Genomic DNA, 22,227 nt, shown 5'->3' with positions numbered 1-22,227 from the left:
TGGAGCGTTAGATTCTGACGTGTTGCGATTCTAAAGAATCTAGTGGAAAATGACAAATGCATGAATTTTGTATGGTCACTGTTTCTCTGCTGATTCGCCGCATCATCACAAAAACATCCATTATAGTTTTTATTTCTATTTTATGGTTTTTGATTATAGTTAAGTTAACATTATTCTTCTCTTTGAAGAAAGATTTGAATAGTAGTAGTAGTGAAGAGAGAGTGGGGAATTAAAGAAGAGTATACACGGAAGTGGCAACAAGTCAGGGGGTTTGGTTTTGTCAGGTTTTTCTTATTAACTTCCAAAACACTATTTTATAACACAGCTGTATAGCATTTGGGATTTAATTATAAGAAGAAAAAGAGGTTTGGTGATTGGGAATAAGGAAAAGTCAAAGGAAGAGTGTGTGTGTGTGTATACTGTTTATAGTATATTAGTAACACTCTCCCACTACTTTGTGGTAGCACATGCTCTTGTAATATCTTTTTCTGTACGTGCGCGGTCAAGCATGTCTCTAGCACGTGATGTACTATAAGAACGAGAGGTTGAAATGCACATGAAAGTAGAGACTATATAGTAGTATAAACTATAGAGAATGTTCAGATTCATTCATACACATAATGAATCCAAGTGCTTTGTGAAATTGAGAGATTGTATTGTTTTTGTATACTAACACTATTTTACGTCTTTAACCTTTCTGTTGAGTTTTTTTTTATGTATTGGTTAAGGCTAAAAAGAGAGAGCCCATTTGCTTAAAAGCCCGGTTTTAGAAGTTAAGACGCATGAGGCATGGTCATTGTGATTATTTAAAGCCATTTCATTGTTCATCACTCTATTGCTTGGTGTTTAACTGTCCTATCCGAGTAATATTTCTCGTAGTATTAGCTTGATTATAACCTTTTTCATTTAGAATTGTATCGAGATGACATGTTGCAATATATGATACAAAAGTAGTGATGAGCCGACTTAAAGTGACTCGGACTTAAAGATGGTGAGCTAGATATAACGATTAAGATCCTTGCAGTATCCTCAGCAAACATAGTGAGATGGTGATAACTATGAATTGCTATTTGGAGTTGTATTTGTGATAGATACCAAGGTCGTGAGATTGAACCTAATTGGTGTCCACGCATTCATGGTAGATGGCACAGAACAGAGTTCTGAAGTTTTTTCTAGTATAAAATTTGATAGAATGCTGGTAGGATTCCAAGTGTAACAAGGTGTTGTAAAATCGTGAGAACAAGATTAGAACAACTAATTGATCACCAGCTTATTGAATTTATACTACTTGCCAGAGTTCCATAAGTCAACAATACGATTGTAACGAAATGTATTATTTCAGTTCAGAGCAGACCCTTCTTTTGAAAACTGATGATGCAGTCATCAAACATCTCAGGTAGTGACTTGAAGGATCCAAAACCCAACTCTTGTATCTTCCTTGTATCCATACTATGTGGACTATTGTCCCCTTCTTTGTTACTACACCTGAAATAAATAAACAAAACACAAAAGAATCAACCAACCAACCAACCAAACAAATGTTATCAATCGACTATGAGTAAATCTAATGAGATTGAGATTTACTTGTTCTCAAATGGGTAACTAGGATACTTGTTTCTCATCAACTCAATGATCTCAGACCAATGAGCAACCGAACTCGAACATATGATTCTCCCTGATGCTTTAGGCTCTTCCATAGCCAATACATGTGAAGCAACCACATCATCTATATGCACAAACCCGACCGTGAAATTCGGATACTCTCCAGCAAGACCTTTGACAATGGCGAGGATCATAAGAAGAGTACTTGTTGGTTTTGGTCCAAGCAATGGACCAACAACAAAGGAAGGATTCACAACTACCAAATCCAATCCTTTCTCTTCAGCTATCCTCCAAGCCTCTTTCTCACCTAGAGTCTTTGCATATCCATACCAAAGCTGTGCACATTCACACAAAGTCACAAACAAACATCAGTAATAAGCAGAGTAAAAGATAAAAAAAAAAAAAGTGTTTTATCTTTACTCACATTGAAGCGTTTACAGTATTCAGGATCACTCCAATGAGACTCATTGAGTGGAGAAGCTTCAGTGGCATCGAAACGGTAACGTATCGAAGAGCAAGAAGAAGTAAGAACAATCCTTTTCAATGTGGCTTTGGACTTAGCACAAAAGCTCATCACATTTGTTGTACCTTTTATAGTAGGATCAACTAATGTCTCTCGAACGTTATGATCCTGTGGAACAAGAACAGGGGAAGCTGTGTGGAATACTCCATCAACACCATTCACTGCTTCATCAAAGCTTCCTTCAACGGTTAGATCAGCTTGGAGAATCTTTAGTCTCTGTTTTGCTCCTTGAAACTCACACAAAAATCCAACCTTTTCTTCATCACCTTTTGAGACATAAGCTCAATTCTAATCAAGAACACAGAAACTAAAGGTGGAAACTTTGTTGTGTGAGACAAAATTTGGGGAACTTACGTGGGTTTCGGACAGTGGTTCGAACGGTGTGACCGAGTTCGAGAAGTGATTTGATGATGTAAGAAGCAATGAAACCTGCTCCTCCAGTTACCAAGTACTCTGGCATCTTTGTATAAGTGTTTTGGCTTATTGAAATTGCAGAGAGATTGTGATTAGGTTTTAATAATAGTGATCTTTGTGGATGTAAAAGAAGAGTGGGTGATTCATCACATTCGTGCAGCTCTCATTCATACTCACACGTTTGTGAAATGACAATATCAAGAAGTGCAGTTCAATATGATCTGGACCAAATATGATATTTAAGACAGTTAAAGCCGAAAATGAAATTTCTAAAGGCCCAATATTATTGGGCTTTAAAGGTTTCGATACTCTCTTTTCAAAAATTTCGAGGTCCATGTGTTTTTTTGTGATGATTGTCCATCATCATTACTACTGTCGACTAACATAATCCAATTTCTTAAAAAAATATATAAACTATTGTAATTAATTAACATGATCTAGCTTTAAGATGAACTAATCTTTGATAATTTTATTAATTGATCGAGGTATAGTTTAACGACAGCAATCACATTATCTATCGATAAATTAAATACCTCCATAAATTACTAAATTAGTAATAAATTATAATGGTCACATCATTATTGCTTTATAGAAATTTGACTGTACTGTTATATCAAAAAAAATCAAATTTTAATTCGGTAGTTTGTATAAGTGAATTAAGAGTAGCAATCTTATAAAATACAAATTACTTTTTTTTTCTTGTAAAAATATCATCCTAATTAAAGCTATGATTGAGGAAAAAAAATTATAGTTTCGAGGAAAAAAACTACTCCCTCTGATTATTTTTACTTGTCATTCTAGAGATAATTTTTTTTTATTACTTGTCGTTTTATATTTACGATGCAATTTTATGTATTAAATTTTCAATCTCACCCCTAACTTTTAGATTATTAATTACTTATATCAAATGAAATAGTGTATTAATGAGGGGTAAAATAGAAAATTTAATTGTTTTCTTAATATATGTGAAATTATCTAGAATGAAAAGTAATATGAAACCGAGGGAGTAAAATTTTAGGTCTCTTTTGAAAACTTGTTTGTATATTTGATATTAGAAAACAACATATGATAGGGAGGGTCCAATATAGTCACAAATATATTATTATAATATTTAATAAAATCAAAATCAAAATTAATAGAGAGATATAGTTGGGAAGATGTCCATAATGATCAATCAAGTATCACCCAATATTGTTTAACGTGTCACTTCACCATTGCTACTTCAACTATTTGTTTTCTTCTACAATTAAATCTGTATAAATTAATATTCGATAATTTATTAGTTATTATAAAAATTAATAAAAAAAATTATCCTGAATTAAGACAGTAAATTTTGAATATAATTTAATAATATAATAAAGTAATTTTTTTGTATGAAAAATCTTATGTAAATATATATGGTTCATCAGTATTACAAATTAATAATTATTGGTGAATATGACTCTTGCCTTATTTAGTTTTCTCTAGAATTTATATTAATTTTTATAAGAGTTTAATTCTAATAATTATATTATATCTAAACCTTCTGGTGTTCTTTTTCAAAATAAGATAATTGATTTTTTTTATTGTAACTAATTCTACAAAAATATTGATTATGAAAAACTTGTTAAAAAGGTATTTTAGTTCCTATATTATTAATTTAGAGCTGTGTTACTATAAATTAAGTAACTGGAAAGCCAAATCTAAGCACATTAACTGTAACAACCGATAAAAGATGAAAGATACTATATATAAAACATAATCTCAATGATAAATGGGAAAATCTAATGTATTGGATTTAATTATAAAACAATCTCCTAAACTTTGGTTTTCTTACTATAAATAACAATTATGATTTAGGAGCAGGAGGATTCTCGAAAACTAGCTTAATTATCAGTGTTTATGATGCTTTTCTTGTTATCTTACATTATGTAAATTTGTTTAACTTCTAATAGTCAATTATTACTTTCAAAGAAAGAATATGAAAAATCTACACAAAGTTAAAAGCGGACATTTTTGTAAATTTATATTTTATCAGATATATTAAAATTATAATTTATATAAAACAACGTATTATCGGATATAGTAACATAAAATATTTTGAAAATCCATCGGAATAACCAAACCCGGTAGGTGAAAGTACTATATATATTCCTCCTCTACGATTTACAAGAAAATGACAATGGTGATAAAACGGAAGAAAAGGTTTGGTGCGGCGGCTCTACCATTTCAAGCAGTCATCGGTCATATTTTGTTTTGGTTAAATTGGCTAAAACGGCTTTAAGTTTGTTTGCCATAAAAGTTGAAGAATGATATAAAATCCTTTGCTTGACCAAAGAAAAAGACAAAAAACAAACAAACTCTGCCAGGGTGAAGTAATTGGTTTAACACAGAATTTAAAGTAAATTCCTTTATAGGCTGTGTCGTAAGATAGCAAACTAGAAAACAGCAAACTAAAAAACAGCAATTGACAAGTCAAAAGTGTTCAGAAGAATTGCGAAGTTTGAAAATTATATGCATACGGAGAGGCATTACAACAAAATGAAGAAAATTTTCATACAATAAATACAAATTCTAAAATAGTTGAAAGTTGCAACGAATTCCTACAATAGAAACACATAATATACATTTATTTGTTTTTGTTAAACGTCTTAATAGGTGGTTGGCCGCTGGTTGGTCTGAGTTATACGTGTATTGATTTTATGACATCACACTGTCTTTGTGGAGGGGCCGTTGTATTATGTACCTTGTTGTAAACTTACGGGGTTTTATATTGACTATGTTAGATATATATTACGGGGATAAGAAGACCGGCTCACAAAGCAAATCAACCCAAACCTAAGCATCATCTTACATGTAGTGACATACAAAGTTATGTAAAATAACTATAATTAATATTGTTTTTAAAAATGATGATCAGTAGGTCAAAGTGACAAACTCTATCCATGGTCCATAACAGGATCTGAGGAATAGAAAATATGCCTACACATGTTTATTTATTCCGGAAGATGATGGAAGAACTGGTAATATGGACTATATGAAAACGGTGTGGCTAATAGAGTAGTGACACACTATATCCATATTAAATGTACATTATGAATGGTTCCAAACTAAACTTCTTCATCAAATTTTGCTAGCATTAATGATTTCATTATGGAACAGCAAAAATTCTACCATGTTCACCTTTTGCTTTTAGTTTAGAAACATATCCTCTTACTCTATTATGCTGGGTTACTAATTAGCTTTAAAAGTTTTTTTTTTCTAATCTCAATTTCTATATAACGTACGATCTTACAGTCATAATCAAGGATAGAAAAAAACTTGTGTTTAGCAAAAAGAATCATGGCAGAAAAGATTTTGGACTTTATTTGAGGTTTTGGTGGATTGTGTCTATATGTGAAATCATGAGATCTCAAGATTTGTCTTCTTTTAGTTTCCAAGTCCAACATAGTAACTACTGTTTGATTATTTCTCATGCTTTTCGAATTTTCATGGATCTTCAAGATTTGTCTTCTTGCACTTTCCAAGTCAAACATCGTAACTACTGTTTGATTTTCCCCCGTGTCTTCCCTCTTTCAAATGACACTATTGGACCCCAACTAGATGAATTTCATAGTAATTTTGAAAAGATTAATTGTGTAATTCTTGTATTTTGATACCATTTTCTTTTCCTTGTTTATACTTATTGTTGGTTTGGTTCAATAAAATTGTTCATGCTTTTCACAAGTTAAAACTGTTTATGTTGCTTTTTTCTTTTAATGTAATTCAATGCACTTTTTTACTTACATACGTACAATATCTTTTAACATTTCATAAATGATACAAAACAAGTATAGATGAAAAGTAATACGTACTAATATAATTTTTAGATTTTGTATTCAAACAGCTATGTTTTTGTAGCTTAAGTTGGTTTACTAACTTTCACATTTTGAATCCGTGAAACAAAATATATAGGATTACACAAAGATATCATCCTGATCCTATAATGTCTCTGATTTTCACGCTACCTACCACGTACATGGGTGATAGGTCCAAACTCACAAGTTTACGTACAGTCAATTTGTCTTTTTCGGTATGAACGTACATTTTTTTAACGTACATTTTACTTTATACGCGTAAGATAGGATTGCTAATTCTTTCATTTATGGAACTAGACCGAGTTAGTTACGCAATATATGCTAACGCCTTGAATAAAATATTATTTAGGGGTGGACACAAGGCAATATATGCGTTTTAAGGTATATTTGCTATTTGAATCGCTTTGCTTTGCTGAAGGGCACTAAAGTTATCTGTACTTGCTTTACATAAACGAATTCATAAAACTAGTTTATTTGTGGGTTATTTTGCTACTTGCAAATCACTTGTGCATATATATGTCATTACCAATTATAAAATCACTTTTTCAAAAAACATATAAAATAAATTGAAGCTATATTTTTAATCTTGTTATTTGGCACATACTTGTGAATAACTAAATTATGTTACTGCTTTGATAACGACCAATTTTGTTTTCCCCAATAACCAAGTGTAAAGTAACATGTACGAGTGATAAGTACCAAGTATTTATGTCCACCCATAGTAACCAGTACTATATTGCGTCTACCGGGCAACGTGAACGTGATCATCAAATCAAAGTAGTTACCAAACGCTTTGATCTCCATAAAACCAAAAAAGCTGACACGTCTTTGTTGTTTTCTATTTATTTCCCTCACAACAACAATTTTGATTGATGAATTTTTTTTTTATATCAAAAGGGAACAGTCCTTATCATTTGCTCCCATCACTTGCTTTTGGCTACTTACAACTGGAAATCGAGGAGAATTGTATTACTACAAAACAACATTTTCTCATAATAATAAAATATGACAGAAAACAAATTAAATAGATAGGCAAAGCAAGAGCGTTGGGTGACGTTGGTCTCTTCATTAACTCCTCTCATCTACCCCTTTCTCTGTTCGCCTTTATATCCTTCACCTTCCCTCTCTCTTCTTTCATTAAACTCAAAAACCCTAATCACATTTTGTAAAACCATAATACAATTATACATCAAAACTCTCCGAAGATGCCTCAGGCACCTATGCCAGAGTTAACTAGCTCGGTGAAGCTCAAGTACGTGAAACTTGGTTATCAATACTTGGTCAATCATTTCTTGAGTTTTCTTTTGATCCCGATCATGGCGATCGGCGCCGTTGAGCTTCTTCGGATGGGTCCTGAAGAGATCCTTAATGTTTGGAATTCGCTCGAGTTTGATCTAGTTCAGGTTCTATGCACTTCCTTCTTTGTCATCTTCATCTCCACAGTTTACTTCATGTCCAAGCCACGTACCATCTACCTCGTTGACTATTCTTGTTACAAGCCGCCTGTCACGTGCCGTGTTCCTTTTGCAACTTTCATGGAACACTCTCGTTTGATCCTCAAGGACAAGCCTAAGAGCGTTGAGTTCCAAATGAGAATCCTCGAACGTTCTGGCCTCGGTGAAGAGACTTGTCTCCCTCCTGCTATTCATNACGTTGGTCTCTTCATTAACTCCTCTCATCTACCCCTTTCTCTGTTCGCCTTTATATCCTTCACCTTCCCTCTCTCTTCTTTCATTAAACTCAAAAACCCTAATCACATTTTGTAAAACCATAATACAATTATACATCAAAACTCTCCGAAGATGCCTCAGGCACCTATGCCAGAGTTAACTAGCTCGGTGAAGCTCAAGTACGTGAAACTTGGTTACCAATACTTGGTCAATCATTTCTTGAGTTTTCTTTTGATCCCGATCATGGCGATCGGAGCCGTTGAGCTTCTTCGGATGGGTCCTGAAGAGATCCTTAATGTTTGGAATTCGCTCGAGTTTGATCTAGTTCAGGTTCTATGCACTTCCTTCTTTGTCATCTTCATCTCCACAGTTTACTTCATGTCCAAGCCACGTACCATCTACCTCGTTGACTATTCTTGTTACAAGCCGCCTGTCACGTGCCGTGTTCCTTTTGCAACTTTCATGGAACACTCTCGTTTGATCCTCAAGGACAAGCCTAAGAGCGTTGAGTTCCAAATGAGAATCCTCGAACGTTCTGGCCTAGGTGAAGAGACTTCTCTCCCTCCGGCTATTCACTATATTCCTCCAACACCAACCATGGACGCGGCTAGAAGTGAGGCTCAGTTGGTTATCTTCACGGCCATGGACGATCTCTTCAAGAAAACTGGTCTAAAACCTAAAGACGTCGACATCCTCATCGTCAACTGCTCTCTCTTCTCTCCAACTCCATCTCTCTCCGCCATGGTCATCAACAAATATAAGCTTAGAAGCAACATCAAAAGCGTTAATCTCTCGGGGATGGGTTGCAGCGCGGGTTTGATCTCAGTTGATCTAGCCCGCGACTTGCTCCAAGTTCATCCCAATTCGAATGCAATCATCGTCAGCACGGAGATCATAACACCTAATTACTATCAGGGAAACGAGAGAGCCATGTTGTTACCAAATTGCCTCTTCCGCATGGGAGCGGCAGCCATCCTCATGTCAAACCGCCGGTCTGACCGGTGGCGAGCCAAATACAAGCTTTCCCACCTTGTCCGTACCCACCGTGGTGCCGACGACAAGTCTTTCTATTGCGTTTACGAACAGGAAGACAAAGAAGGACACGTTGGGATCAACTTGTCCAAAGATCTCATGGCCATCGCCGGTGAAGCCCTCAAGGCTAATATCACCACAATAGGTAATAATACAACACATAATTTTCTTTCACTTTCATACCATAACAATGATATATATATAGTGAAAACTATATTAAGGGCCGGATGGGGCATTCAGACTACACATCAATTTTGTTTTTAATAAAAGAATAGTAATAACTTTATACCTTCTTGATAGATGTCACGTTTGTATGAAAGTTTAGGTTATTTGAGTCGGTTGCATTAAATTCTTCTATACGTTCGGTAGAAAATTTATTCGGTTTTATAGTAAAGTTTGGTTTGGCTTAGGTTATATAACATTATGGTACGGTTGAGTTTGATAAATGAACTGATTGAACAGGTCCATTGGTCCTACCAGCGTCGGAACAACTCCTCTTCCTCTTGTCCTTAATCGGACGTAAAATCTTCAACCCGAAATTGAAACCATACATACCGGATTTCAAACTGGCCTTTGAACACTTCTGCATTCACGCGGGAGGTAGAGCGGTGATCGACGAGCTCCAGAAGAATCTACAGCTATCAGGAGAACACGTTGAGGCCTCAAGAATGACACTGCATCGTTTTGGTAACACTTCATCGTCATCGTTATGGTACGAGCTAAGCTACATCGAGTCTAAAGGGAGAATGAGGAGAGGCGATCGAGTCTGGCAGATCGCGTTTGGGAGTGGTTTTAAGTGTAACTCTGCCGTTTGGAAGTGTAACCGTACGATTAAGACACCTAAGGACGGACCATGGTCCGATTGTATCGACCGTTACCCAGTCTTTATCCCTGAAGTTGTCAAACTCTGAACGGTTTAGTAATGGGGTTTGATTTTGTGTTACGGTTTAGGTTGAGATGGTCTCGGGATTTGGTTTGAAGGGGATTGAGAAGAAAAAAGAGCAAAGCATAAATGTTTGTATTTGATTGCTCTGCATATACTTAAAATCTCTGCTTTTTCATTTGGGGTATTTTTTAGTTTTTCGTGCTGTAATTAATAACTTGTGGTGTATCAAATAATAATATTTTCTCTGTTTTTAATATTTTTATTTTTATCTGAAAATAAGTGATATATTTGATGAGAGTAAAGGCACATAATACGTTAGAGGAAGAATTATATTAGACTCTCATTATTGTAATTGTACAAAATACATTCTCTTATATAGAGATGAGTTTCCTAAATTAAGATTATGATAAATGTAAACTAAATATTATTTATACGATAATGCTAAACTTCTTAAATCAATATTAACATTTATCTAATATCTTCTAGAATAATATCTTCATGACTTCCATTTTCGGGTTTATCATCTCGACCGTCAATCTCGGTAGATCTCCGGTTCACCATCTCCCAATATCCCTGGCAAGCTCATACGTGGTAACACGGGTGAGACTGGACAAGTCTTCAAAATAGCAGCTTTATACCCGACCGTCGGGTCATCATCAACGTTTATACCCGGTCGTAGGGTTCAATGCGGCTACAATACCCAACCGTTAGGTCATCGACGTTTATACCCGGTCGTAGGGTCATCAACATCGTTTATACTCGGCCGTAGAATCATCTTCGTGGTATTTATACTCAGCCGTAGAGTCAATTCCTAAGGTTATGCTAGATTAAGCAATAAACCATAATTAGAATAAACTTGGTGAAACATAATCACCATCAATCTTCAACACCATGGATACGTGATGGCCATTATCGGCTTAAACATCATCATCACGGAACACTTGTGCTAGCCAAAAACATAATCTTTGGCCGAATCCATAAAACAAGCCAACTCGCTTCTTCTTTGTCTTTAGATACCAACGATCACCATTGGTTTATGATCGATCTTTCAACACAACGCACATCTAAGTTTCATCACCGCCCTAGCAAACTTGCTAGTCAATAAGAATCAAACGTGACCAAATCACTAACCAATACAACATGATTCCTTAAAAAAAAAAGAATCACGATTCACGTCCTTCTTCTCATCTTCCTCCTCTTTCTTTCTTTTTTTTTTTTTTGACCAAGAGACCAACACCATCGTACATCTTGGATTCATTGTCACCACAACCCAAATCATGGCCAAACATAAAAAAAAAAAAAACACACTCACGTGTGTGTCAAGATACAAATTCCAGATTTTTTTTTTGACAAAAATCAGAAGAACCTTGCATAAGAAGCAAGCGATAAACGGTCAAAGAAATTATAGATTTTTTTTTTAAAATGAAGAAAATTATAGAAGCGGAAGCAAACGAAAATCTTAACCCATAGTAATAGAGATCCACAGGATCGACTGCTCTAATACCATGAAGGATTTGATGAGAGTAAAGACACATAATATGTTAGAGGAAGAATTATATTAGACTCTAATAATTGTAATTGTACAAAATACATTCTCTTATATAGAGATGAGTTTCCTAAATTAAGATTAGGATAAATGTAAACTAAATATTATTTATACGATAATGCTAAATTTTTTAAATCAATATTAACATTTATCTAATATCTTTAAGAATAATATCTTCATGACTTCCATTTTCGGGTTTATCATCTCGACCGTCAATCTCGGTAGATCTCCGGTTCACCATCTCCCAATAATAAGTTTCTTTGTTTTCATCGCTGTACGTGGTCCATATTTTGCTTATTCGATCTGATTTGGTTTTAATATCAATACTGTGGTAAGAATCAGAGTTGACCAAAAAGAAAAAGAAAAAAAAATCAGTGTGAATTGAACCACCAGTCTATATATATTGAAACCAAAATTTATAGATCCGACCTGGCCATAAACTGGATTAGCCCAGTACGTTTTACCTAATTTATGCTAATATTATGACTTAATTTTTGTGTGTTGCGTTTTAAGACCCTACAACTTTTGTTCATGCATTTGGCAACGAAGACTTCATTACAACAATACTTCCACAAATCTAGTGAATAAGTTGTTAATCATCTGTATCTCTTATCTTTGTTTAATCATCATGTCTTCTCTTTTGTCTTTGGTTCTTTTTTTTCTTCGGTTCTTTGTTTAATCATGTCTTCTCTTTTGTCTTTAGTTCTTTGTTTGCTTTGTTCAGAGAACCATGTATGTATGAGTTTTGGATTGGAAACTCTCATGATTTTGTAGGTTTGATATTTTATTCCCCTTAAATGTGAATTAAGCAGATTAAAAGGTAGTAAACTTACCATAGACTTTTAATGTGGTGAAACTAGATCTGTTTGTTATGATCATGTGTCAAGAGCAAAAATGTCCACCATCATAAAGATTGTGAATGTATTTCTTTTTATGGATTTTTGGGGTACATGTAGAATTGTCTGAGTCGTCGTCTATATAGAAATAGAACTATCGTTGTCTAAGTGTTGCATGAAGTTGTTAGTGGTGAATAATAATCATTTATAATAGCACTAAAATACTACATTAATATATTTTCCAACACTGCCACAAAATGACTTGGGCCTATATCAATAAGTGAGCCTGAAATTTCAGCTTATGGCCTTACTTCGACAGAGAGTTGACCTTCCAACCAACGAATCATGTTATATGGCCTCTTTGCTCATCTTTGTCAGACGAAAAAAAAGGAAAAGGAAAAGGAACACGAATATATAATTTGATCTCTTTTTAGTTTTTATGATATAAGAAAACTAAAAATTTAGATGTAGAAAATGAAGAAAAATATAATAAACGTATTCAAAGAAGTATATATGATATATATGTAGTGGGAAATAAATCTTGTAGCATGTCAGAAAGAAGTTTGAATTGAAAATTTCAAGAGCACCGTCACATTAATTATAAGTCTCCACGGTGGTGCTATTTTTAATATAATATGGGCAATTATCATAAAATGAGTTTTTATTTCCAAAAAGACTACTTCTACTTTTTTTTTTTTTTTTTTTTTTTTTTTTTTTTTTTTTTTTTTTTTTTTTTTTTTTTTTTTTTTTTTTTTTTTTTTTTTTTTTTTTTTTTTTTTTTTTTTTTTTTTTTTTTTTTTTTTTTTTTTTTTTTTTTTTTTTTTTTTTTTTTTTTTTTTTTTTTTTTTTTTTTTTTTTTTTTTTTTTTTTTTTTTTTTTTTTTTTTTTTTTTTTTTTTTTTTTTTTTTTTTTTTTTTTTTTTTTTTTTTTTTTTTTTTTTTTTTTTTTTTTTTTTTTTTTTTTTTTTTTTTTTTTTTTTTTTTTTTTTTTTTTTTTTTTTTTTTTTTTTTTTTTTTTTTTTTTTTTTTTTTTTTTTTTTTTTTTTTTTTTTTTTTTTTTTTTTTTTTTTTTTTTTTTTTTTTTTTTTTTTTTTTTTTTTTTTTTTTTTTTTTTTTTTTTTTTTTTCATAAATGATATATATATTGATTATGGTAAATCGTTATAAAGAGTCTTAATTAGCCAATTTGACACAAATACAAAGTCAGTATAGTATTCTCTATTAGTACAGCCACATTTAGCTAAAAGATGTGCTACCCTACTACATTCTCTTTTAGTGAAAACATATAAAATTTGTTGGAATTGAGAAGACCAGATTCTTATATCTTTGAGAAGATTTGTTAAAGAAGCATTCGAGGTTTGTTCATTGACCAAATTGATCAAAACTTGACAGTCACCTTTAAAAATCACCGAACGGTATCCCTTTATCCAGGCTTGTTGTAATGCAACTAGGAGATTCTTTGTTTCTGCTTCTAGCGTTGATCTAGCATGATTTAGTCTTGTCGCTTCCCATGCCTTTGTTTCACCTTGATGGTTCCTAAACATCCAGCCACTTATTGCCTGATGATTGTTCAAGTCATAACTTGCATCAAAATTACATTTTAGGTACGGTTGTTGTGGAGGTAACCAACTATCGTTGTTCGTTCTGGGACCATTATGTATTATCACCGGTGTTATATGTGTAATCCATTCCTTTGTATCAGATCTTGTTTGTAAGATTGTTTTAGACACACTCTCACGAAAGTTGTTAAACACCAGATTATTCCTCGCTTTCCAGATACGCCATAGTAAAATGAATTGCATGATAGAGTTAAAAACATTATAAGTTTTGGAAGAGTAAGATATAAGTTGAGTGATTACATCCTCTGTTTGCACTGGTAAATTATTGATATTAATAGAAGATGTTGTTGAGGATCTCCAGGCCATTTGTGCGAAAGGACATGAAAACAATGCATGATGGATGGTTTCCTCTGTTCGGTGACATCTTGGACACAACGGATCAATATTCATACCTCTCGTTCGTAATCTTGTCCTAATCGGAATAGCTCGTGAGACAATACGCCATAGGAAGTGTTTTATTTTTAGAAGAAGTTTTAGTTTCCAATTTTTTTTTTTAGTTCCACCGAGCCATGTGGTCTGTTTGGCGCTGTTCCGGGATCAAAAGGATAGTGTGTGGTAAACCAATATCTGGATTTAACAGTGTAATCACCCGATCGGGTATAATTCCAAACTAGTTTATCAGCTTGTTCCTCTTGGGAGAGATAAATGTTTTTAATGAGTTCTACTTCTGGCTGTTGGACTATTGATGCTAATTGTTGTGTGTCCCATGATCTAAACCCCCAACTATTGGAAATTACATTCTCTAGTAGCATGGTGGATTGTGGTATTATGGTTTCAACTGTTCGTGGAGGATGAGTGTTAAGGAAGTTGTCTACCCCTAATCGTATAGATTTACCATCTCCCACAATAAATCTGGATCCTTTCTTTAGGAGGTCAAGGCCAATTAAGATAGAGGACCAGCCATATGACTGGTTTTTTCGTGTTGTAGCATCTAGTATGGACTCATCTCTATAGTATCTATGTTTCATGATCCTTGCAAAGAGTGAATTAGGATATTGTATTAATCGCCAGGCATGTTTAGCTAGAAGAGCATCGTTAAACTTCGCTAAATCCCTGAATCCTAGACCCCCTTCCTTCTTTGATGTTTGTAGTTTTTTCCAAGCAATCCAAGGAATACTTCGTTGATTTGAATTCTTTTCCCACCAAAATTGCATTAAAAGAGATTCTATTTCTGAAGTGATTCCTAGTGGCAACTTGAAACAAGACATAGCATAGCCCGGCATTGAGAGAGCCACATAATTTAACATGATCTCTTTACCTGCAGGAGATAGTTTTTTTGTTGTCCACCCTGAGTTGCGTTGTTTAACTCTGTCTATTATATAGTCGAACATCTCTTTCTTCTTACGGCCAAACTGTTGTGGGAGTCCTAGATATTTTCCTCCTCCACCCTGGTTAGGAATATCTAATATTGTCTTTAAACGATTTTGAGTGTTTGCAAAAACTCGACTCCCAAAGGTGATCATTGATTTGGAGGTATTGATCTTTTGTCCCGAATAGTATTCGTAAATGTCGAATATATCTTTTAAAGCTTGACTGTCTTTTTTATTCGCACGACAGAAGAATAAACAGTCATCCGCAAACTGCAGATGCGTGATACTTGGAGCTCCGTTTCCAGTTTTAATACCTTGAAGTAGTCCTTCTCGTTCGCTTGACGTGATTAAGTGGCTAAGTATATCAGAACAGAGGATGAATAGATAAGGTGACAAGGGATCTCCTTGTCGTATACCTCTAGTTGGTTGAAAATGACCATAAGGAGCCCCATTAATCAAGACAGAGTAATTTACTGATGTTACCACCGCCATAATCCACTTTATCCATTTATCACAGAACCCAAAGAGTTTCAAAGTTGTTTCAAGAAACTTCCACTCAACGCGATCATAAGCTTTACTTACATCTGTTTTCACAGCCATATAATTCTGTGATACTAGCTTTCTACTCTTTAGGGAGGGCATGACCTCGTGTGCTATCATCATGTTATCTTGTATTATTCTTCCTGGGATAAAAGCAGCTTGTGCATCGGAGATAATGTCATTCAGGTGTTGCTTCAGTCGTTGTACCAAGCATTTGGATACAAGTTTGTAAAGAACATTGCATAAAGCTATAGGTCTATAATCCGAAAGTGTTTGTGGATTATCAATTTTCGGTATTATGCAAATGTTTGTGTGATTTATACTTGGTTTCATAAATGAAGTATCAAAGAAGTTAAGCACTTCTTGAATAACATGTGGACCAACTGTTTCCCAACATACTTTATAGAACCTGGCTGTTAAACCATCTGGTCCTGGGGCACGGTCATCACCAATTGTACACACTGCATTGTAGATCTCCTCATTAGTAAAAGCTTTCGTTAGGTTCGCATTTGCTTCCTCTGATACTTTTGGTTCAAAATCAACAAAAACTGTCGGATCAACATGGTAATTTGTGGTTGTAAAGATATCAGTGAAAAAATGTTGAGCATGTTCTCCAATTTCCTTATCACCCTGATAAAGATTGCCCTGGTCATCGGAAATTGCAGTAATATAGTTCTTAGCAAATCTCGTTTTTAGCACAGGCATGGAAAAGTTTTCTGTTTTGATCTCCTGCAGTCATCCATTCGTTTCTACTTTTTTGTTGCCAATGTTTCTCTTCATCTCCATATGCTTTTGTTAGCTCATCTTGTAGGTGAGGAATGGTTCCTTGTAAGATTGGATGTAGACTTTCCATTGCATAATTTAAACGGGCTTGGATCAAAGTGATTCGTTCTTCAGAATTAAGTTGTGCATCCCGCTTTAGCTTCGCCATGTTCTGTCTACAATGTCTTATACGTTCATTGATTGGTATATCAGTAGTAGTGTTGTTAACCAGCCATCCTTCTTTAACAATCTCATGAAAGTTAGGCTTATCTAAGATTCATTTATCAAAGTGGAAGATCCATTTTTTGTGTCGAACAAGATCTTTTAAATTCAATAAGATAGGTTTATGATCGGAGCCTGCAAATTCCATGTATTGAGCCTCCGCATTGGGAAAAGTTGTCGCTCCTGTAGAGTTAAACAAAGCCTTGTCTAGGCAGCATTGGACCGTATGTGAATAACGTTCTCCAACCCATGAGAAGGTATTTCCTCTTGATCGAACATATTGCAGGTCACACATAGAGATCATATGTCTAAAGTCACGAAAAGTCCATTCTGCTTTGGGAGGTCCTCCAATTTTTTCACTGTTTGAGGCTATCTCATTAAAATCCCCAATGAGTAACCATGAGCCATTGCGTGATGGTGCTAAGAGTTCAAAATGTTGCCATAGTTCATAACATTCTGTGGGATTGGGATGTCCATACACACAAGACAAATAAAACATAATATTATTATGTTGGACAGTTACATCAATAAGCCTCTCATCCTTTGAGACTAAGGACAAGATTACAGAATCCTTCCAAAATAGAGCTAAACCACCACTCCTACTTTGAGGGGGTTGGATAATACAGTTTGAAAAGCCTAAGTTACACAGAAGTTTAGCTATTACAGTAGAGTTATTTAGAGTTTCAGAAAGAAAGAGAATATCACACTTAGTACTAAAACAGAGTTTTTTTTTAAACGAGAAACTGTTAAAGATGGCCCGATGCCTTGGCAATTCCAGGAGAGGATCTTCATATTGGAATTTCTGGGGGTACCGGGCCCCCCGCGCCTCCGTCGAATCGATTGGTAGCAGAGCATGAGCCCACCGAGTCGGTGCAGTAACACTTGTTTCGAAGTTGATTCAGGATCATCAACTCCTCTGCTGCCTCTGCTTTGTTAAACTGAGTCTCAAAATGCACTCTCTTTCGTTTCAAGAAGACAAAGTCAGTATGTGCTTCGTCAGAACTATCATCTAGACTCTTCAGGACGTCATGTGTTACCCTCTTCCCTGCATACTTTGCATTAAGGTAGCGGATACCTTCAGTGGTTAGGTCAGTGTCCATGATTACACTTGGTAGTGACCGGTTTCTCACTTCTTGCGGGACATATCCTTGACCCAGAGCAGTTGTTGGTGATGTCATTTGAAGACCGGAGATGAGACTTGTCGGGTCAATAGAAGGGAGAGTATTGGCTTCAGACATGTTTTTGTCACCATCATTGTGATTGTCTCCATCACCATCATCATCCGATCCCTCAGAGTCAGGATCATCATAACCAAGAGTACACTCCTTTGCATCGTGTCTTAGAGAACCACATTTGGTACAGAAGTTCCTCAAACGTTCATATCGGAACTTGACAATAGTATTCTCATCAGCAATAAACTGTATGTTTCTTTGGAAGCGCAGAGGATCATCTATGTCCCAATCTATCTTAACACGAACAGCCCCTACTTGGGTTTGATTTTCATCATAATCTACTTCAGAGAAATAACCTATCTTGTTCCCTACCCACCTAGCCATATCATTTGTTAAACAAAGGGTTGGGATACCTTGGATTTGGACCCAAAAGGGTATGATCTTCATGTTGGCCTCTCTTATGTTTGGGTACCAGCGGTGTGTGACTACTTCTAGTTATTTTTCAAAAAATACCACTAGAGTATATTTTTTCTAAAAATACCACAAAATTGAATTATTTTTTTATATTAAAAACTAATCTCTAAATTCTAAACACTAAATCCTAACTTCTAAAAACTATACCCTAAATCTAAATTTGACAATCCAAACCTAAAAAAAAAAAATTCTACCCAACCAAAAATCAATTTTTTGTGTTTATGGTATTTTATTTTTGAAACATAAATTTTTTGTGGTTACTTTGAAAAAAATTAAGAGTGTATTTTTGAAAAAATACTGAATTGTGGTATTTTGAGGAATTTCTCTATAATTATACTATATCAAAATATATACTATTAAAAATAAAAATATTTAATATTTCCGCGGCTTGTTTCCGTGTTTCCACGAGTTTCCGTTTCTGAAACATTTCGGAAACGGGAAACGGAACTTAAAACGAGTTTCCATGTAACATAGGTTATAGGTGCTTCTTTTATTTATTTATTTTGTATAGAAATATATTCTTTATTGTTACGCACAAAAAAATGTTGTAATTCTTGACTCTTTACTCATTGTAATGGTGGGAAATAGACGTACGTCTAACATTGAAAATGAACCATGCACTGTTGTGTGCAATCATTTTTCTGCTTTAATTTTCATCTTTTAGGGTAAAGATTTTGAACACAGTTATAATACTATGAATGTTCCGTCAAGAACTCAAGATGCATGATTTCTTAGATGGGACAAAAGTTTTAAGGTTTTAATGATCTCTTATTGACTTAAATCAATAATCAAGTCTCCGAAATCTTAGCTCCTACAAATGCCGAAAACGATATAAACATCATTGTCCAAGTACACGAATATTGCCAAGAGTGTTACATGTTGTCCATCGAGCCTCTTATCTTCTCAAGAAAAAGGTTGATGCCTTTGTTTTTGAAATTTTCTGCATATTGATGTGGTCCAGAAAAACCATAGTTATCCATTTTATCTTTTAACGCGACGTTTTCAGGTATCTCTAATTCTCCTTTTATCTTGGGTTTAATTGGTGATATAGGTAAACTAGTACAACATGTCTGATTATGCTTTTTTTTTGTTAACTAAAACAGTAAAAAGAGATAATCAACCCTTTTTTTTTTGTTAACTCGTATTATGCTTGCTATTCTTTTTTTTAATGGATTCTAGCTATTACTAGTTGTAATAATTGGGAGTTTCAATGATTATACTTTATACATATTTCAGTACAACTTCATGTGGATATAGAAAGCTGTATAAAGAAAGAAGATGAACATATAGTTTGTAGATGTAGATATATCAACACCAAGATCTCGCTTTCTCCAAAATCACGAGAATAACTCCACACTGTTTTAACTTTTCCATGGAAATATCCCGAGTTATAGCAAAAACGAAAAGTAACAAAATCCAAAAAACAATGAGTGACTAGGCCAGCGAAAACAACAAGGTGGACCATAAAGATATCCATCTGATTAAGAAGCTGGCCAATCAAAATACTAAGAAGAGGATCAACTTGTAGAACTCGGCAAATCAGAATCGAGATAAGACCTCTTCATGGCCCTCATGGGGTACAAGCGACCAAAAAGTGCATCAATTTTTTTTTTACTTTAATAACACTCTCGATGATAAACAAGAAAAAAGCTCACATCGTGTGGGACATGTACTAGCCTACAACGTCTCTAAACTTAGCCTCTCACTGCCTCATAAAAAGAAAATGTAGTCTCTCTTTTTCTAACCACTTCTCCAAAACTGAAACCTTTGTAGAGAGAACTCATAGTTCGATAAAACATTATTTTTGCAACTGAGACTTGGCAACTTGTTTTTGCTCAAAGTGTGACTCTTTCTCGTTGATGGTGATAAGTATTATATGATGAAAAGTTTGGCTAGTGCGGTCGGTGGGAAGACGGCGAGGGCATGTGATAGTTGCGTGAAGAGGCGGGCACGTTGGTATTGCGCAGCTGACGATGCTTTCCTTTGCCATTGTTGTGACGGTTCGGTCCACTCTGCGAACCCTCTTGCTCGTAGGCACGAGAGGGTCCGCTTGAAAACGGCTAGCACCGGAAAGCATCGCCACGCCTCCTCTTCCTCACCGCCTCATGAAACTACGTGGCATCAGGGATTTACTCGTAAAGCTCGGACCCCTCGCGGGGGAAAGAAGAGACACACGATGGTTTTTCATGATCTTGTGCCGGAGATGAGCACGGAGGATCAGACGGAAAGCTATGAGGTGGAAGGGCAGCTCATCTTTGAGGTGCCGGTGATGAACCCGATGGTTGAGGAGCAATGCTTTAACGAATCCGTCGAGACAAAGATCGAGGTTCCGATGATGCCCGTGTGTTTCAAGAGCAGCGATGAAGAAGACGAGGATAACGCTGAAAGTTGTCTANGATGGTGATAAGTATTATATGATGAAAAGTTTGGCTAGTGCGGTCGGTGGGAAGACGGCGAGGGCATGTGATAGTTGCGTGAAGAGGCGGGCACGTTGGTATTGCGCAGCTGACGATGCTTTCCTTTGCCATTGTTGTGACGGTTCGGTCCACTCTGCGAACCCTCTTGCTCGTAGGCACGAGAGGGTCCGCTTGAAAACGGCTAGCACCGGAAAGCATCGCCACGCCTCCTCTTCCTCACCGCCTCATGAAACTACGTGGCATCAGGGATTTACTCGTAAAGCTCGGACCCCTCGCGGGGGAAAGAAGAGACACACGATGGTTTTTCATGATCTTGTGCCGGAGATGAGCACGGAGGATCAGACAGAAAGCTATGAGGTGGAAGGGCAGCTCATCTTTGAGGTGCCGGTGATGAACCCGATGGTTGAGGAGCAATGCTTTAACGAATCCGTCGAGACAAAGATCGAGGTTCCGATGATGCCCGTGTGTTTCAAGAGCAGCGATGAAGAAGACGAGGATAACGCTGAAAGTTGTCTAAATGGTTTATTCCCAACCGACATGGAACTGGCTCAGTTCACAGCTGACGTGGAAACTCTCCTTGGTGGAGGGATAGAGCGAGACTTTTATCCCACGGAAGATCTAGGGTTAGGTGAGATGTTGAAGATCGAAAAAGAAGAGGTTGAGGAAGAGGAAGGAGTCGCGACCAGAGATGTGTGTGATCTTAATGAAGTTGATGAGACTTCTCCATTTGAAATAAGCTTTGACTACGAATACGCATCCAAGAGCACATACGAAGAAGAAGAAGAAGAAGATGAAAAAGAAGACGTGATGAAGAATGTTATTGACATGGGAGTGAATGAGATGAGTGGTAAAATTAAGGAAGAGAATAAGGAGAAGGCTCTTATGCTTAGATTGGACTACGAATCGGTTCTTTCCACTTGGGGAGGCCAAGGGATCCCATGGACTGCTCAAGAGCCATCTGAAATAGACCTCGACATGGTTTGTTGTCCAACCGATTCCATGGTATGTCTACCACGCATTTATATTACCAACGGATCGGTCAATTTTTATTACTATTTAATATTGATATAATTAACCTATTTATGTTGTGGATATTAAGGGTGAAAGTGGAGCAGATCAAGCTCACCACTACAACCACTTTCGTGGCTTAGGGTTACACATGGGAGAGGCTGGGGATGGAGGAAGAGAGGCCAGGGTTTCAAGATACCGAGAGAAAAGAAGGACAAGGTTGTTCTCCAAGAAGATAAGGTATGAGGTACGCAAACTGAATGCAGAGAAAAGGCCTCGAATGAAAGGAAGGTTCGTGAAGAGATCTTCAATTGCTGCTGCTCACTAGAGAACTTGATTAATTATGGAATTTTTTTCTGC

The 22,227-nt window shown here is 35.5% G+C and overlaps 3 protein-coding genes across 6 annotated transcripts in view; 2 read left to right on the top strand and 1 right to left on the bottom strand.

Annotated features, from left to right (window-relative positions):
* On the bottom strand, nt 1,200-2,735 carry LOC104750672 (tetraketide alpha-pyrone reductase 2-like). 2 transcript variants are annotated; one of them, XM_010472502.2, is made up of 4 exons: nt 2,480-2,735; nt 2,027-2,391; nt 1,585-1,937; nt 1,200-1,485 (listed from the first exon to the last, which is right to left on the bottom strand). In XM_010472502.2, the coding sequence occupies exons 1-4, from the start codon at nt 2,583-2,585 to the stop codon at nt 1,344-1,346; spliced, it is 966 nt and encodes a 321-aa protein (XP_010470804.1). In that variant the 5' UTR covers nt 2,586-2,735; the 3' UTR covers nt 1,200-1,343. The 2 variants fall into 2 exon arrangements, with proteins under 2 accessions (XP_010470804.1, XP_010470805.1); XM_010472503.2 differs by having other exon boundaries at nt 2,027-2,352.
* Nucleotides 7,495-10,221, top strand: LOC104750671 (3-ketoacyl-CoA synthase 6). Of its 2 annotated transcripts, XM_019238600.1 has the most exons (3): nt 7,495-8,024; nt 8,622-9,222; nt 9,540-10,008. In XM_019238600.1, the coding sequence occupies exons 1-3, from the start codon at nt 7,581-7,583 to the stop codon at nt 9,986-9,988; spliced, it is 1,494 nt and encodes a 497-aa protein (XP_019094145.1). In that variant the 5' UTR covers nt 7,495-7,580; the 3' UTR covers nt 9,989-10,008. The 2 variants fall into 2 exon arrangements, with proteins under 2 accessions (XP_019094145.1, XP_010470803.1); XM_010472501.2 differs by lacking the exon at nt 7,495-8,024 and having other exon boundaries at nt 8,101-9,222; nt 9,540-10,221.
* Nucleotides 20,134-22,227, top strand: part of LOC104750670 (zinc finger protein CONSTANS-LIKE 6-like) — a 3,393-nt gene continuing 1,299 nt past the window's right edge. Inside the window, exons 1-3 of one of the 2 annotated variants that reach the window (XM_010472500.2) lie at nt 20,134-20,304; nt 20,843-21,861; nt 21,959-22,221. In XM_010472500.2, the coding sequence (XP_010470802.1) occupies nt 20,857-21,861; nt 21,959-22,195 (1,242 nt within the window). In that variant the 5' untranslated portion in view covers nt 20,134-20,304; nt 20,843-20,856 and the 3' untranslated portion in view covers nt 22,196-22,221. Of the gene's footprint in view, nt 20,305-20,842; nt 21,862-21,958; nt 22,222-22,227 lie in introns of those variants that run through there. The other variant, XM_010472499.2, reaches the window with a different exon arrangement.

The sequence above is a fragment of the Camelina sativa genome, chromosome 16 (genome assembly GCF_000633955.1).
Source record: "Camelina sativa cultivar DH55 chromosome 16, Cs, whole genome shotgun sequence".
NCBI lineage: Eukaryota > Viridiplantae > Streptophyta > Magnoliopsida > Brassicales > Brassicaceae > Camelina > Camelina sativa.
This window is presented reverse-complemented; position numbering and strand designations above follow the sequence as displayed.

Bases quoted from the DNA above. Each gene is read 5' to 3' on its own strand.
- LOC104750671 (XM_010472501.2), top strand. From the start codon at position 8,178: ATGCCTCAGGCACCTATGCCAGAGTTAACTAGCTCGGTGAAGCTCAAG. The intron at 9,223-9,539 runs GTAATAATACAA...CTGATTGAACAG, and splicing joins GGCTAATATCACCACAATAG to GTCCATTGGTCCTACCAGCG.
- LOC104750672 (XM_010472502.2), bottom strand. From the start codon at position 2,585: ATGCCAGAGTACTTGGTAACTGGAGGAGCAGGTTTCATTGCTTCTTAC. The intron at 2,392-2,479 runs GTAAGTTCCCCA...ATGTCTCAAAAG, and splicing joins AACCACTGTCCGAAACCCAC to GTGATGAAGAAAAGGTTGGA. The intron at 1,486-1,584 runs GTAAATCTCAAT...TATTTATTTCAG, and splicing joins AGTTACCCATTTGAGAACAA to GTGTAGTAACAAAGAAGGGG.